This window comes from Ailuropoda melanoleuca, chromosome 7, assembly GCF_002007445.2.
Source record: "Ailuropoda melanoleuca isolate Jingjing chromosome 7, ASM200744v2, whole genome shotgun sequence".
Classification (NCBI taxonomy): Eukaryota; Metazoa; Chordata; class Mammalia; order Carnivora; family Ursidae; genus Ailuropoda; species Ailuropoda melanoleuca.
In genome coordinates, this window is record NC_048224.1 from 38,415,696 (window position 1) to 38,432,555 (window position 16,860).

At 38.9% G+C, this 16,860-nt stretch overlaps 1 protein-coding gene across 3 annotated transcripts in view; it reads right to left on the reverse strand.

The window, feature by feature from the left end:
• SVEP1 (sushi, von Willebrand factor type A, EGF and pentraxin domain containing 1) overlaps positions 1–16,860 on the reverse strand; it is a 185,606-nt gene that overhangs the window by 112,124 nt on the left and 56,622 nt on the right. For all 3 annotated transcript variants that reach the window (XM_034664246.1, XM_034664245.1, XM_034664247.1), the window contains exons 4-6: positions 14,917–15,075; positions 13,941–14,120; positions 5,166–5,345 (exon numbers count right to left, since the gene is read on the reverse strand). In XM_034664246.1, the coding sequence (XP_034520137.1) occupies positions 5,166–5,345; positions 13,941–14,120; positions 14,917–15,075 (519 nt within the window). The remainder of the gene's footprint in view (positions 1–5,165; positions 5,346–13,940; positions 14,121–14,916; positions 15,076–16,860) is intronic.

The window sequence follows — 16,860 nt, forward strand, 5'->3', positions numbered from 1 at the left end:
TTATAAATTAAGAAAATTATCATTTTGGCTATCATTATCATTGGAGATTTTGTTCCCTGTTAATATTCTCTTTTTTATTGCTTGCTTATGTTATTTTGAGTAAACATTCTTAAATTTTTATATAGTCTACTGACTTCACTTTCACCTCTTTTATACTTAAGTTCTGAAATTGGTTAACATTCATATATTTTAACTATACTCTCCTCTAATTTTTAATGATTTTATTTTTTAATTTATACTTTAAAACCTACAAAGAACTGATGTCAGTGTCTGGTGTGAATTAAAGACACACAAGAATTTCACTTTGTTTCCTTTGTTTTTCCCAAGGAGCTAGCCAATTTTTCTATATAATAAATTGAATAAATCTTTTCTTCTCAACTGACCTGTAATGCTTCCTTAGTAATACATGAAACTCATAAAGCTTTGGGATTTATTTGGTCTTTGTTTATATAGCAGTACTTGCAAACTCTTCATTTTTGTAGTTTTAGTATATATTTTAAAGCCCAGTAGAGCTACTTTCTCTTTACTATCCTTATTACTCTTCCCTTTCAATCTTATTTTCGTGACTTTCATGTACATATTCTTCCAGATAAGCTCTAGAATCACTTCCTACTTCGAAAAGAGCAAAAAGAAAATCTCTTCTAGGGTTTTTAAATGAGACTGCATTTTACTTATACATATATCTAGACAGAACGTACATTTTGACAAAATTTTATAAAAATATTAAGGTGTTCTTTTTGTCTCTAACATTTTGTAGTTTGTGTAATACAGTTTCCATACACTGCTGTTTGAGGTTATTCTTACATATTTTATATTTTCCATAGGTCTTCTGAATATGATTTTTCACTATATATTCTGTTTATCATTGTATATGGAGAAGTTCTTTATTTGGTGTTCTTAGGACATTAGTGAACTCTCAACTCTCTTAGTAGATTCATTCCATTTTGGGGTAGACATGTAATCTACCAACGATGATGATTTTAATTCCCCAAAGCTCTAATCTTATGATTTATTACAAGTGCTCCAGGCTTTGGGAATAATGCTAAACAATATGGATGATTCTGGGCACCCTTTTCTCTTCCTGGATTTAATAAGTGTGCCTATATTGTTTCCATAAGTGGTTACAGGTTTAATAAGGATATCTTTTTTATTACATCAGTTATCAATATGAGTTTCTCAGAATTTTATTGAAAATGTGTTTTAAATGATGATGGATGGCACTTTTATCTTCTGCTAAGTAACCATATGAATTTTTCCTATTTGTTAAAATGAAGTAATTTATTATGTTGATAGATTATATCTAATTTTAAGCCCATCTGCCTACCTAGGATAAACTCTGCCTGTGTTGACAGGCCATTCTTTTGAATGTAGAGTGGTAAAATATTTGCTGTCATAGTTTATCATCTGCTTTTTGGTCATAGCTATCAAGTTGGCAACTTGTAGTCGTTTGATAATATAAATTATTTAGCTTTCCATTATTTGGGCCAAGTTATATGGTATAGAGTTACTGTTTCTGCAAAGTTTGGAAGAGTTTCATTGATCCCTCAGTCATTTTTGGAGTAATTAATGCTCGGATAACATTTTCCAGTTTTTTTACAAGTAATTATATCCTTGCATTTCTACTTTTTTCTTGACTCATTTAAAAAATTTGATTTTCATAGAAAATCATACATAATACCATGGGTTTTTAATTTATGTGCACAAATTTATGTATACTGTTTTATTATTCTCTGAAAAACCTTGGGCCTCTATATGCTTTGTTATAGCTTCTTAGAATAAATCCATTTTTGCATTTTTCTAACTTATATTTAAAAATCTGTTACTGTGGGGACACCTGGCTGGCCCTGTCAGTTAAGTATCCAACTCCTGGTTTTGGCTCAGGTCATGATCTTAGGGTCATGAGATCAAGCCCTACATCAGGCTCCATGCTCAGCATGGAGTCTACCTGAGATGCTCTCTCCCCCACCCTCTACCCCTACCCCCTGCGCACATGCACTCTCTAAATAAATAAATAAAATCTTAAAAAAAATAAAAATTTATTAATTTCAAAGATTTCCCTCTTATCCATTCTTTGACATTCCGTCTCCCTTCATAGTTCATTTTCCTCAATTATTAGTGTGTATTTTTTTTCAAATTCCATTGCAGTCATTCTTTTCCTAACTTTTAAATTTAATGTTTAGTTATTTTCATTCTCCCTGTTTAATAATTAGAGGATTTATAACTATAAAATTACATCAGCGTATAATTTAGTCCACATCTTGTAACTGGTTTTAGGAGTTCCTCAATTTCATTTTTTATCATTTAAAAGTTATGTTTTTTAATTTCTCACTTGTGCATTGAATTCATTTCCTTTATCTCTCTTTCTGTTGGAGTCTATATTCTTTTGTGTTTTTGTCTGGTTCCATACTTTAGAAAATGTTAAGAATAAGCATTAATAACATTGACACAGTTACATGTGTTTCAAATAACCTTTCTTTTTGGTTGGTTGCCTTTTGATAATGTAAAGAATTCATCTGAAGCACAGAAATTTAAATCTCTATGTATTTGAATCTATGCTTTTCTTTTATTCTTAGGAAATTATTCTCCATTAAAAATTCAGATTGTCTTTTTATTCTTAGAAAGTTCTCCTTCATAAAAACCCATATCTCTTCTTATATTTCACTCCTTAATTTGCCTGATTTAATTAATTAACTTGGTGATTTTTTTTGTATGTATGTAGTGGAGTCAAAACTAATTTTTACATAAACTTTCCCCCCATTGACTTCTGGAATTTCCTTTATTGAGTGTTATATTCTTCCATAAACAAATGTTTGTTTCTGTACCATATTTAATCATGTGTAGCTCCATTGTTCTGTGCACCCTTGTACAATTCATGTTCTATTTTAATTACCGTGGGTTTGCAATCTGTCTTATGATGGTGAGAATAAGTTCTCCCTCATTTTACTTCATGTTCAAAATTTTTCTCTTTTGTACCTTTCTATTCTTCAATACATAGTCTATTCATTTCTATTAGTTTTTTTAAAATCAGAATTTTCACAGTAATTATTGTGGTTGTCAGAATTTGGAGGCCACAGTAAGTTGTTCCCCAATAAACTATAAAGAGATGCAATTTCCTTGATAGTCACACAAATCCACCGAGATTTGCATATGTTTTAAATCATTACAGAGATATGCACAACAATTTAAAGAAGAACTGAGAACAGGAAGTCCTTATTAGAGGTATTACTACTGTTAATGAAAGGTTGGGTCCCTCAGAAGAGGAGGTGGACAGTCATGGAACCAGGGAAAGAGGTGGTTCTCAGGAGTAAACATTTGTATTTACATAGAAAATCTAGCCTAAGGAGACAACATCCCAACTACAGAGGTTTATCGAGATTTACTGTCCCATTGTAAAAGCCACCTTCTTGACAGTGATAGATCCATCACCTTCACTTCATTTAATTCTGTGGGATATCTGAAGAAGTAAACTCCCTTTGCTTCGGTTTTATGCAAACTAAGTGTGTTCTTGATTTGGGTGCTCTTGTAGCTTCACCTACAGGGAAATACCATGCTTGTCCAGCCTAAGTCTTACAGTACTGGTAACAGTAGGTATCTCATTGCTAATGAACTGAATTTTTGTTTCATAGTAAATTTCATTCTCCTGTCCAGAAGAGATTAATCTCTTCTCAGGATGATAATATCATTTTTTCTGAGATTGCACAGTGAGGATCAGTTCTTGGACTGTTAAATGAATCTCCCCAAACCCTGGAAGCTAACCACCTTCCTGGTGATACCTTTCTCTATTATCAACCATGGATCCAATACCAGATTATACTAGAACAAACCTGTAAATCAATTTGGAAGGAAGTGACATATTTATAATACCTAGTTTCCCCATATTGGGTCCTGGCATATCTCAATTTATTCCTTACATATAGTTCTTTCTCCTTTTTTTTGGAGAGTTGGTTATTTTGATGTGGAAAACAAAGGCAAAAGAAGAAATTAAATTTCCTTACTATCTAGAGCCCACTAACAAGTCCTTGAAACGGGCAGAGTGACATTCCTCTAGGAATTCACCTGCCTTGATGCTGATACTTTGCTAAGGGCAAAAGCACTCTTAGCCGGACCCCCAGCATCCTCTGAGTCTACTTTAATACATAAAAATTTCTTGGAAACTTCTTTAACCTCTACCCCCCAAGATATATGTGAGCAATCATCCTCCAAGCATATGCCCCACTAATACACATCTGAAGGGTCTCATGACTGAGTTTTTACTAAACCGTAATAAATCACCTTTCCTAACAAAAGCTAGTCCCCTCAGGTTCCTAGAAACCTTGTTTCCAAAATTCCTGGGAGACTTGTGCTTTCCCTAACCCCCTCCCAAAGTTTATAATCAGTCACCCCTCACAAACCTAGGGCAGCTCTTTCTGCCCACGGGTCCTATCCCCGTGCTTTAATAAAACCACCTTGTAGCATTGAAGACGCCTTAAGAATTCTCTCTTGGCCATCGGCTCTGAACCCCAACACTTCGACATCAATTTAATCACACGCCTGCCACACTCCTAGGTATCCTATATCTGACATATAATAAGGATTCACTAAATGGCAGTTACCCTTTACCATCATCATCATTATTACCATTGTTATTTGTGTCTATAGCATATAAGGAGCAGCAAACTGGAAAAGCTCCTGAATTTACTCTGGAACCAATTTCAGTAGTAAGATGTCACACCTCTTCGTGAAGGACAAAAACTCTTCCAATTACATAGAATGCTATGGTCTATCTTAAGGTTTGCTGGCTCATAATCTTGTCCTTTCATCAACAAGGTGAAAGTAACTGGTATTTAGCAAAGCAAGGATCACACAGCATTTGCTTTTTAAAAAATCCTTCCAAATGGGCCCCAGTTAAAAAAAAAAACAAAAACAAAAACAAACCATCACCATTTGAAGCTGTAAACTTCAGTGACCTGGATAATGGGATTCTGGCATAGAAGTCTTTTTACCAGTGGAGGGGAATAAAGCAATGTATTCATTTATGTAACTGTGTCTCTGTGCATCTGTATATATGGACGTGTAGTTATTATATTCATTATGAATCCATTTTAGTTCTAGGTCTTCACAGAAAAGAGGAGAAATCAGAGCAAGAGAAATAAATTACCAGAGGCACCATGCCTTCAGTGACTTACCCACACACCGGGGTTCTAGGCCATCCCACTGGGCGTTTGCTTGACAGGTAAGCCTAGCACCTCCTTCTAGTGTGTACCCTTCATCACAGGTAACCAAACACACTGTCCTGTAGGACATTTCCCCCCTGGAACAGCTGATGCGGCCATGTTTGGGCTGGCGGAGATGAGGGCATGTTCGTACTATAAAAAATGAAAACAACTAGGTCACATTTTACTAAATAAGACAAAAATTCTAAGTTTAATAATGCCTACACATTGCAAGTAAGAACATACCTTTTCTTAAAATGGCAAATAGTAAATAACGCACCATTACGTTTTGAGCTAGTGTGGGACAATTAAAAGCAAGTGTTTCATCAGATGCTCTGCCCAAGCAAAATCACTGTGCTCGGCCACCTGCCCATAGGTGGGAAACTTAAGCTATCTATGGAGTCCAGTCCTAGAAGGATGATGACACCTGTAGATTGGAGGTGGCTGACAACGGGAGGTCTCTGAAACCCTCAGATGGGCCTTTGCTGTGATTTTCCAGGCTACGGTCCGACAAAGGGAAGGAGTCTTTTCCAGGACAGGGATTCAGGTTCACGATTAACTCCATTCTCAGATCTCACAGGCATTTGGTCATATCCTGGCCCTTTTAATGGTCCCACCCCCTGCAAAGCTGCCCAGCCTCTGCAATCTTAAATTTCAGTATCCTACTCTCTGACCATAACTCTGGTCCTTTTAGCTTTTTCACCCCTTTCTTCCAAGACACTTACTGCAAATCCTAGTTCCTGATGTTCATCTTGACTTATGCACTACATTGATTTGTTTGTGTGTTTTTGCTGCTGTGGCAAAGATAGCTAGTTGCCTACCCAGAAACATTCTTCCCAATTTTATTCAGCATAGAATACACACAGCCAGGAGGTAACAACTGCCCACCTCCATCACAACAAATGGCAGACAATGAGCTGTGAGCTGAAGTTGTGTGGGATGTCTGGAAAAGCTTTTAATGGTGACTCTTTCAATTGAAAGAGTGCTCCCCACCCCCACTCCTTCTTTGTCCTGAAATACGGACAGGAGGGAAAGTACCCCAGCATATTATAGTATAAGTACAGGATACTCCTATGGGATAACTACCATGCCCTAAGATGGTAGAGCAAAAAAATTAAAGAAGCCTGGGTCTCTGATGACAGTGGAGCTATCACACCAGCTTAGGATTACCTGGGTCTTTGATACCAGTAGCTGTACGTTAATTCCTAATTTCCTATGCCTGGCATCCATTCACTTTTCCTTTGCTAATTTCCTAGGGAAAGATCTCTCCCCTCTGTCCGCTCATGGGATCTGTGTGTGCTCCAACCCTGCTTAGAGGTAGAAAATGTGACCTAGGATCACATTTCCCTGGTCTGAGAAGTGATCTGGTACAACTGGTGACAAGATTCCTTTATCTGTCAGCTTCAAAACCACCATTAGACAGCAGCCAGGGGGGTATTTCCTAAACCCTTGATCCTGGAAATGCCCCGTGCCTCGGTCAGCCTCAAGGCCACCAGCAGAAGCACCACGGGGTGTCCAGAGAAACATGCATTTTCTTTGTACTGCTAATTCTAACTCAATAGCCTCAACATAGTATCAGAGAAGCTCCAAGAGGGCACTCGGACTGCCCCTGCCTTTGCGGGTCCCCAAACAGCATCTGTGCTCTAAGCTCTCCCGGCAAGATCTTCCTCACTGCCCAGCCCACCAAAATCCCATAATGTGTCTTAAGGTCTGTCTCAATTAATCCTATGACATCCTATATTCCTGTTTCTGACCATGTTTTAGGAAGCCCAAGGCTCCAAAGTTATCCCTCATCTACCACGGTCATCCCCGTGTAGTTCTAATCCAAATCTAATTCACAAATTGTTGCGCCTGCCCTCTGGAATACATGATCAGTCTTCAATAAATCCTCTCCTATCCTAAACTTCACTTGTCAACTTTTCTTTCACTTTCTTATCCCAATCACAATCTTATTGTCTCTTATAGACAGGGCCTGCAGGGAGAGAGGGGTCTTCTTTGCTCCTTGTGCCTTCCCAGATTTTTCTCTCTCCCTTCCTCTTTTCTTTCTAAAACCCTTAAGCTCCCAGAAAGTGTCATGTTAAATATTCAACATCTTTTCTTTCCCCCCCAGCTGTCTGCTGACCTCTGGGCCACTTCTCATTCTTTGAAGATTTTATTCTCTCTGTCTCTGTCTCTCTCTCTCTCTCTCTCTCTCACAGACATACACATTGGTGATTTCACATATTCTATGTAGATGATCATTCCAGTATCCAAGAGTCATATTCTTTCCTTCCTCTTCTCCAATAACCATATCCTTCACCCTATCTCAGCCTCCCTTCCATTGCCTTATCCTCTAGACCTTGCCATCACCAACCTAAGCATCCCACTCTCTGACAACAACCTCCTATCTTCTTGGATCACTCCTTCAGGTGCTTCAACTCCATCAATTTCTATACCTTACTGGGATCTCCCATCTATTGTATGTTCTGTAGAGAAAATCATCTCTAAAGAGTTACTCTTTCTACACCTCTTTTCCTCCAGTTCTAGTTAAAAACCCACTCTGTTCAGGATTTCCAATCAGGGGAAGGAGTGCAAGAATAAAGGAGAAAGGATGTAGGAGAATAAGAAAAGAGAAGAAAGGAAAGAGAAGGTGAGGGGAAAGTAGGTAGAAGAGAAGAAGTGGAGAGGAGATGAGAAAAAAGAAGGAGTGGGAAGAATGCAGAGAAGGGAGGGGAAGCTGAAGAATAGGGAGGGGAAGGTAAAGTAGGAACAGGGGAAAGGGGAAGAAAGAGCAGGGGGGAGGTGGGGAGAGTGAACAGCCCCGTGGAAATTTATCCTTTCAGTCAGATGGCATATACATCCCTATCATAAACAGATATGGAGAGGAAAAGGGAATGCATTCCTGTTGAATATGCCAAAGGATGGTCATATATATTCATTTGCTCACAGATATAATTCTGCAAGCATCAGGCAGAGCACAAAAACAAAAAACAAAACAATATCCTCTGCAAAAGAACGACATTCTGTTATCAACAATAGCATTTCTGCAACACTAAAGTCCAGAAGACAACATGACAATCTCTAGATATTTTTGAACAAAATAATTTGGGACTCAAGAATTTTGGGGGGACTCTGGGTAAGATATATTTTTCTTCTACATTTCGGTATTTGACAATTTTTCATATCAAGCATATATTTATGATGAAAGCTTCACTTTATAATAAGACGAAAGGAAGCTGGGGCAAACTATTCAGTGCATATTCAACTGAAGTCACTGTTTGGCAGGATCTAGTCTGAAGGAACCCATTCAAATGATATTAGTCAGCAGAGCATAAATATTGGGTGCATTAAAGATATATATATTTAGGATTGATTACTCTTAGAGAAAATTCAAGAATCAAATTAAAGATTAAGCCATAAACCTTCCCCTTTCAATCCCTGGGATGACTTGGACCAAAGTCAACTACTAATGACAGATGAGTAGACATATTTTGCCTTCCACATCTTGATTTTTATTGAATGTGTCTATCGTGTAAGTAGAATCATTGTGGAGCACATCAGGTGCACAGAAGTATTTTGCCTTCCACATTTTTACTTTTACTGAGTGTGTCCATATATGTACCATAATGCCAAGTATGAGGCAGAATTAAAAAGTGAATAGATAAATTCCTATGATCAAAATATATAAAATCTGGAGAACCGTATTAAACAACTACTTTTAGATTTAATAAACTGCTGAAATCACTCCAGCTTTCCAACTCAAGACGAAATGGATTTGCAACATCTCTCAAGAGTACTGATAGTAAATTAGAGTTGGTGTTTCATACACATACAAATTACATTGCTTCTCAAATGTTGGTTTTAATAAACTTTCATTGCTCCTCTGGGAAACAAAGAATATGCAAGAATTCCTAGTTAGTCCTTAAACATCTTATACTCCCTTTCAACCAAGAATGTTTTTAATAGAAACATGCTTATTTATTAGTTTCAGTTAAATTTTTTTTTATTTCAACAAGCTGAAAAATTCTGCAATAAAAGTTTCTTGATGAACATCCATGTTAGAGCAATCCTTAAATATTTATTTGGCCTTTTTAGCAAATAGCAATTTAGTCTTTCAAAAAAACAGTCTACTAAGAAGTAGACAATGTGAGAATTGCTCTGGTTCTCACTTAAAAGACTAATTAGATTTCCCCCTAGGTAAACAGTTCCTGTCAATCTCTGAATTGCGGTAGCATCTATATTGAAAATAAAATAAATCTGATGTTAAATGTGGGATTCTCGTTGTGGGGACCATTTTCTCAGAAAAAAAAATCTATTACAAAATTTAATTTACTATGATGTTGTGGTTTAGCGACTTATCATTAGGAAACCACAGAAAAACCTTACTAGTTTAGAAATAAGTGTAAAATTCAGATACAATTTTAAAAGAGTATAAATGCTTTGTGATGAATGCAAAGGAGGAGTAAGACTCAAGCCTATTAAGTATTATTTAACACTATAAAACATTAACAATGCAACATGAAATTTGTAAATGGCCTTTTTTTCACTGATCTTTCCATTTCTGAAAGATTTTCAAGAAAAAGATAACGTAACTAAAATGGTTCTGTTCCTATGATTGGATTTAAAATAGATCCTAAAATACTATTTTCTCCATGTTACCCACTCTGAGACAGAAGTGAATCCCCATGCAGCTGCCATATTTCATTGAACCCCAGATGTTCCAATTATGAGGCACACCATTATTTTATGTGCCACTAATAAAGAAACAATAATATCTCTGAAAGGATTTAGTGCCACTGATTTTATGGTACACCTTAGTTTTTAGAGATGTTAAAATATGGGGGGAAATGTTTTAGAATTAATGAAATATGGTATATATTTCAAAGAACAATATCTCAAGTAACTAAATTCACTAAAGATGAGCCAGAGGAAGGGATTAAGTATCTTCATTTGGGACAGCTCTGTACACTGGTAAGTTAGGCGGTACCTTTGGGGTTGACACTGAAGGGATCTTAGGAAGAGCCATGATCCTGCAGCATCTCTCCTTTGATTAAAGTTACTTTATTTATATTGGAATATCAATGAAATTGCATAAATAAGAGCAAGAATGCTTTTTAAAAATGCAAATGCATAATGCGAAGTGACACAGGCAGACCACTGACTTATTTATCAATGCACGTATCAATATGTGTATTTGTAAAATTCAAGTTCTTGATCACTCGCCAGAGGTATAACCAAGGATTGAGGGGAAAAGATACATTCTGTGCTCATAAAAAACTAACAGTCTAGCAGAGGTGACAGACAAGTTGATTAATAAAAGTTAAGTGTGTTTCTTCGTATTAGAACACGTTGGTTAAGTTGGGAAATATGCTATCAGAATCCCCTTACTGTAAGCCAGGTTAGGGTTGGTCAAAAGATGAAACTGCCCTGGATTTTAGAAAGGAGTAAAGGAAGCAGTGGTCACTGAAGGCAGACTCAGTGATGGACAAATGCAGACATGTCCCATGGGTTCCAGCTTGTCTTTGCTCGCCTCCATTCTGAGACACAACTGTTAACTCTGTTGACCTAAGAAGGCTCCAAGGTCACTGCCAGGTTCTTGGCTGAGGAGCCGTGGGGTGTAATTATACACAAGCAGAGCTTTTCTTGGACCTCCCAACACATTTCTCCTTTGCAGTTGCACCCCAGCAGCTGGGCAGGCATGGTCTCACAGACTGAGCTGGTAGTGACACCTCTGGTGCTCCAACTTCTCTAACTCTCCACCTTGCCAGCTCTTCCAAAGCCGTGTATGACCTGATTCCTAAAATACATCCCTTATCCTGTGACACTCACGGTAACCATGCGTCCCTGAATGATCTTGACACTCGGAACACAAGGGCTCTAATCACGGGAGAACAGATTGGGGGACACACATAGAGAAGTTTGAGGTCATCCCATCCAGGCTGAGAAGTCTGACAACAGCAGAGGGTTTATATATGGAGACCAAGAGCAAAGGCGGGGCTATCAGACACCCAAAGCTGTGGGAACAACTTGTCGAAGGATGGCTTCCTGAGAGGACATGGCCATTTCTTATGGCTTTAGTGTAGGATCTGAGGCTCAGATTATAGACTGCGGAAGGTAAAGAGGCAGGCGTCGGACCTTATCTTAAAGGGGTTGTCTACTTGCTTCTCTCACTCTGTTTTTGGAAGGCCAGTAAATGGAAAGTTAAAATGCAATGCTTTCTATCCTCTGCCATAAAGTGTTTGGGAGAAGGGGTAGAGATTTGTCACAGAGCTTGTAACTGTTGACTTTACAGGAATATATGTAAGAGGCTTTCTACGATTAACTTTTTCAGTAACAGCATGTGGCTTTTTACCATTTGAGACTGCAGGACTGGAAACGTCTTTCCGTGGCCTTCCTACATGAACAGTAGCTTGTCTGAGTTTGGAAATCTAGGGTCTGATTTTTTCTCTCAGGATCCTAGCAGCATCCTCTCATCTTCTCATATCTACAATGGCTAATAAGAGGCTCAGGTCTGGGGCGCCTGGGTGGCACAGTGGTTAAGCGTCTGCCTTCGGCTCAGGGCGTGATCCCGGCGTTATGGGATCAAGCCCCACATCAGGCTCCTCCGCTATGAGCCTGCTTCTTCCTCTCCCACTCCCCCTGCTTGTGTTCCCTCTCTCACTGGCTGTCTCTACATCTGTCGAATAAATAAATAAAATCTTTAAAAAAAAAAAAAGAGGCTCAGGTCTGATCTTCTTTCCTATGTAGGTAATGTTACTTATTTCTAACTGTGAAACAGGGACAATTTTCTATTTTTCCAGGGCATTCAGAAATTTCACTAAGATTATTTCCAGACATGGATCTGTTTTCGATCATTTTTTTCTCTCATTAAATGATGTTAAGCTCAATACTGAAGATTTAGTTGTGTGTATTTTCAAGGTTTCAGCTTGGGGGTACATTCTCCTTCCCTCCATTCTCTCTCTAGATTCTTCATGTAAGAAGAGTCGATTTCCTGGGACAATTCTCATTCCTTTATTCTTTCATATTTTTTTAACCTTTGAAATTTTCCTCTACTTTCAGAAGAGTGTCATAAGCTGGTTTTCAAACTTCTTCATTTGGCTTTTCACTATGTCCAGTCGTCTGAAACCTTTTTTTTCTCCTCAGAAATCCTTTTGTTTTCAGGTTTCTCCCACTTCTTGGCATACTGGCCTTATTTAGCAGTGTGATTACCTCAGAATCCCAGTGATTCCATTTGTTCCCCCTTTCTTTCAGGTCCCCCTTGTATAATTTTACTGATATCTTTTTTTTTTTTTGTAGATACAGAGAAGAATATGGGTTGGGACCTGAGTTAAGTAGATTCCTGTTTATGGATGGGTTCAATGCTGGTAGCTGATAATTGCAGTGGTGGTCTCCTGGGGCTCACAAAGACCCCAGAGCCTGAGTGGGTCACCTTCCCTTGTGGGTGCAAGAGCCAAGAGAAAATTCCTTACAGTGTTCCAGGGAGCTGTGTGATGGGGGGTCCTGGAGCAATCAAATCCCAAAGTGTACTGTCAAAGGATGCCTGGGGGATGTGGCAGGTGGTGAGCTTTCCAGATTTTAGCAAAATAAACAAATAAAGAGATCCAGGTAAATTTGACTTTTAGACGATCAACACCTCATTTTTAGTATAAGTAAGTCCCAAATCTTGCATGGGACTTACTTATACTAAAAATTGTTGTGTATCTAAAATTCACATCTCACTGGGTGTCCTGTGTTTCATCTGACAACTCTAGGTCGGGGGTAAATACTGTATTCAGAAGCTTGATGGGAAGGGAATCTCAAGTCCTTCAGCTGGCTCCCTTCTTTTCTTAGATAACCTTCTCTTCTAACCCTACTTGTTAGACCTTAAGAAGTTGTCTAGGGGCCCCTGGGTGGCTCAGTCAGTTGGGTATCCAACTCTAGGTTTCAGCTCAGGTCGTGATCCCAGGGTTGTGAGATCAAGCCCCGAGTCAGGCTCTGTGCTCAGCAGGGTATCTGCTTGATATTCTTTCCCTCTGCCTCTCCCCGACTCGGGGTCTCTCTCTCGAGTAAATAAATAAATCTTTTTTAAAAACCTGGACTTATTTTTAAAAAAGAAACCTCAGGAAGTTGTATGTGCAACAGTTATAAGAAGTAGGAAAGGAGAGCTTGAAGATGGCGAGAGTAGAGGTAAACCAAGGTACCATTCTATTTGTTTTTTCTCTTCGTTCAATGTGTGAGCCTCAGGTTCCACTTGAGGTGCCGTCTGTCCCTGTTTCTTTTGGCCTGACTAGGCTCTTTGGGATCTCACCTTAGCAAATTCCCACTTTCTACAGCATGCTGTCTATGCCAAGCAATGGCTGGACACATACAAGTCAGCTCCCACTCCTGCTGCTCTGGGACCCTGGTGCGGTTCCTAGTCCTCCAATGACATTAGTCATCAAAGCCCTCATTCCAAGCATTCCAAAACTCTCCTTGGCACCCTATCTTGGCTGCTTAAAATCTGAGGCTTAATTTCTGAGGTTTGGGATAACCTGTCCATTTCCTTCCCAGGAAGACCCTTTCTTTGCTCTTTGCTTGTTCATAAAAGAAACATAAAGGGGATAATTTATGATGATGTGGTCAATTGAACTTGGTAGTTCTGATTTCAGATGTCCTATAATCTTTTCTCTTTCTGTGGTCTGTGGTCTATGAAATTAAAAGGAACAAAGAACTTCACTGGTCCATTAAAGTTTAAGTCAAGGAAATCAAGCAAGGCAATCAATAAACAATGTGAACTGGCAGTCTGCATACCTCTGCAGGAGCTCTCTGAACCGGACCACAAACCATTGGGTAGACACAAGAGGATGCTGCTTCCCACGAGGTCAAATCCAGGGTGACATCGGACCCCACAGGCTGCATTGAAGTGGTTGTTACAAGTGTTCTGGATAAAGTAACCGTTTTCAGGAGGCCTCAGGGCAGGGCAGTGGACAACTAACATTTACAGAAAGAAAATAAAAAACCAAAATTAGCCTTTGAAGCAGGCTCCTTTTCTTTGTTTGGTTAAGAGGACATTTTAGACACACAGTTAAATTACCCACATCATTCCTATTTACTGCTTTTCAATTTCTAAGTGCATATTTGGAAGAAGAACCCTTACATCTCACTCCTATTAGGTATGTATTTACTTCCAATTAAATTTTTTACACAGACTAAATAGTCTTTTTTAAGCTTTAAAAATGTTTTATTTTGATATCTATGTGGATATGAGATCTTCCAGTTCTTGATCTCCATATATCATTATTTATTTTCCTTCTTAATTAAGGTGGCTTGAAACAAAGAATAAGCCCAACAAAGTACGTCTGCTACAGATCCCACACCCCTTGTACACGTTTCAGGCTAGTTAAAGGGTTTTAACTTTTGATATGAACAGTATTCTCTTTAAATGGATTTAAATACCACCAGAGCCAAAACCAGCTCATTTGCTATCAAATTTGTTGTTAGATTTGTGGCTTTTAGGTTCATATGAGATCTTTTTCTACACTGAATCTTCCTGGTTTCATGGTACTGTCACTCCTGGGGTCTCAGATCCACTGTGTCTGAAACAAGATTATAGGTGTGTGCAATGATAAGAAATGCTACTTAATAAAAACAGACAACTTCTCCCAAGTATGATTAGAGAAAGGGACATTAAAGATCACTTACAATGAATTGGATGGAAACACCAGCATCATTCCTTTCAAAGAGATCAGCTTTTATATTTGCTATTTGCCAAACGTGGGAGACTTACCTTCACAGGTCTGGCCGGATGCCCGATATCCCTCCTTGCAGACACAGTCCTCCAGGGATGTACTCCCAGGTGGAGAGGTGTGATTCTCATCAGGACACGGAAGGCAAGTGCTGATTCCTCCTGGAGAACCTTCTGGTTTGTATGTCCCAGATGGACAAGCTGCGGAAGTTCATTTTACATGAATTGATGATACATGAATTGATAGTTAACATCATTTTTGAGACTAAGTAGAAAGAAAAAATCCAAACAATATCTTTTCATAGAAAAAATAGTATAATTCAAACAAAGATTCTTCTTGTAAGAATGATGTAGTTTTGGGGTTTTGTCCTTCAAATTTTTATTTAAATTCCAGTTAGTTAACATATAGTTAACATATAACATATATAATATTAGTTTCAGTGGCAGAATTTAGTGATTCATCACTTACATAGAACACCCAGTGCTCATCACAAGTGCCCTCCTTAATGTCCATCACCCATCTAGCCCAGCCCCACCCACCCTCCAGCACCCCTCAGTTTGTTCTCTATAGTTAAAAGTCTCTTATGGTTTGCTTCCCTCTCTCTTTTTGTTCCCCTTCCCCTATGTTCATCTGTTTTGTTTCTTAAATTCTACATATGAGTGAAATCATATGGTATTTGTCTTTCTCTAACTGACTATTTCAGTTAGCATAATACAACTACATAATAAACATGGTTCCATCCACATTGTTGCAAATGGCAAGATATTCTTTTTGATGGCTGAGTAATATTCCACTGTGTGTGTGTGTGTGTGTGTGTGTGTGTGTGTAGATATCTGTCTGTATCTATCTATCTCACATTTTCTTTACCCATTCAAGGAGCGATGTAGCCTCCTAAGTCCCACAATTAGTTACAATTAAAACACAACGAGCATGAGATGTCTGTGCTTAATTGTGGGGAAAAAACAAAATAGCAATGAATGTTAAGGGACTAAGGAATCGGTGACACATGACACATAAAAAAAATCTTAATAAATATTGTTGACTCCGTATCCTCCTGCCCCAACCTGCACAGCACCCTCCCCCCACTTCTATGCCCTCTCCCAGCAGAGAAGAACTACACAGGCAAAAAGCATGGAGCCCATTGTTTCTGTTCAAACCACTTGACTAAGGATAGGAGGAAGTGAAAAGTTTGAGGGAAATAATCCAACTGACAGGAAACAGGCCTTTTGAACAAAAAAGAATTAAGACCCTGCTTTCCCCAGCTTAGAGAAAGACACACACACACACACAAAGATTAAAAGCAGGATCTAGGGGCGCCTGGGTAGCGCAGTCGTTAAGCGTCTGCCTTCGGCTCAGGGCGTGATCCCGGCGTTCCGGGGTCGAGTCCCACATCGGGCTCCTCTGCTGGGAGCCTGCTTCTTCCTCTCCCACTCCCCTGCTGTGTTCCCTCTCTTGCTGGCTGTCTCTCTGTCACATAAATAAAATAAAATTAAAAAAAAAATAAAAGCAGGATCTAATTGACCTTGCTTCATATCTCCCCTCTGCACTGGCAATGTCACTTTGAATCTGTCACTTCCTCTGTGGAGTTACACATCTGTAAAATAACTCAAAATTGAGAATTCACTAATAAGGAAATTGGTGAACAGAGGGACTTGCAATGCTCAGCTAATTCAATGTAGCACTGTCAAGTATGCATTTGAGTATTCTGGGGCGTTTGGGTAGCTCAGTCAGTTAAGCGTCTGCCTTCGGCTCAGGTCATGATCCCAGGGTCCTGGGATCGAGTCCCGCATCGAGCTCCCAGCTCAGCAGGCAGCCTGCTTCTCTCTCTCCTTTGCGTGCTGCTCCCCCTGNGGCAGCCTGCTTCTCCCTCTCCTTTGCGTGCTGCTCCCCCTGCTTGTGCTCACTCTCTGTCAAATAAATAAATAAAATCTTTTTAAAAAGTATGCATTTGAGTATTTAAAAAACAGTAGCAGCCCAGTAATGTC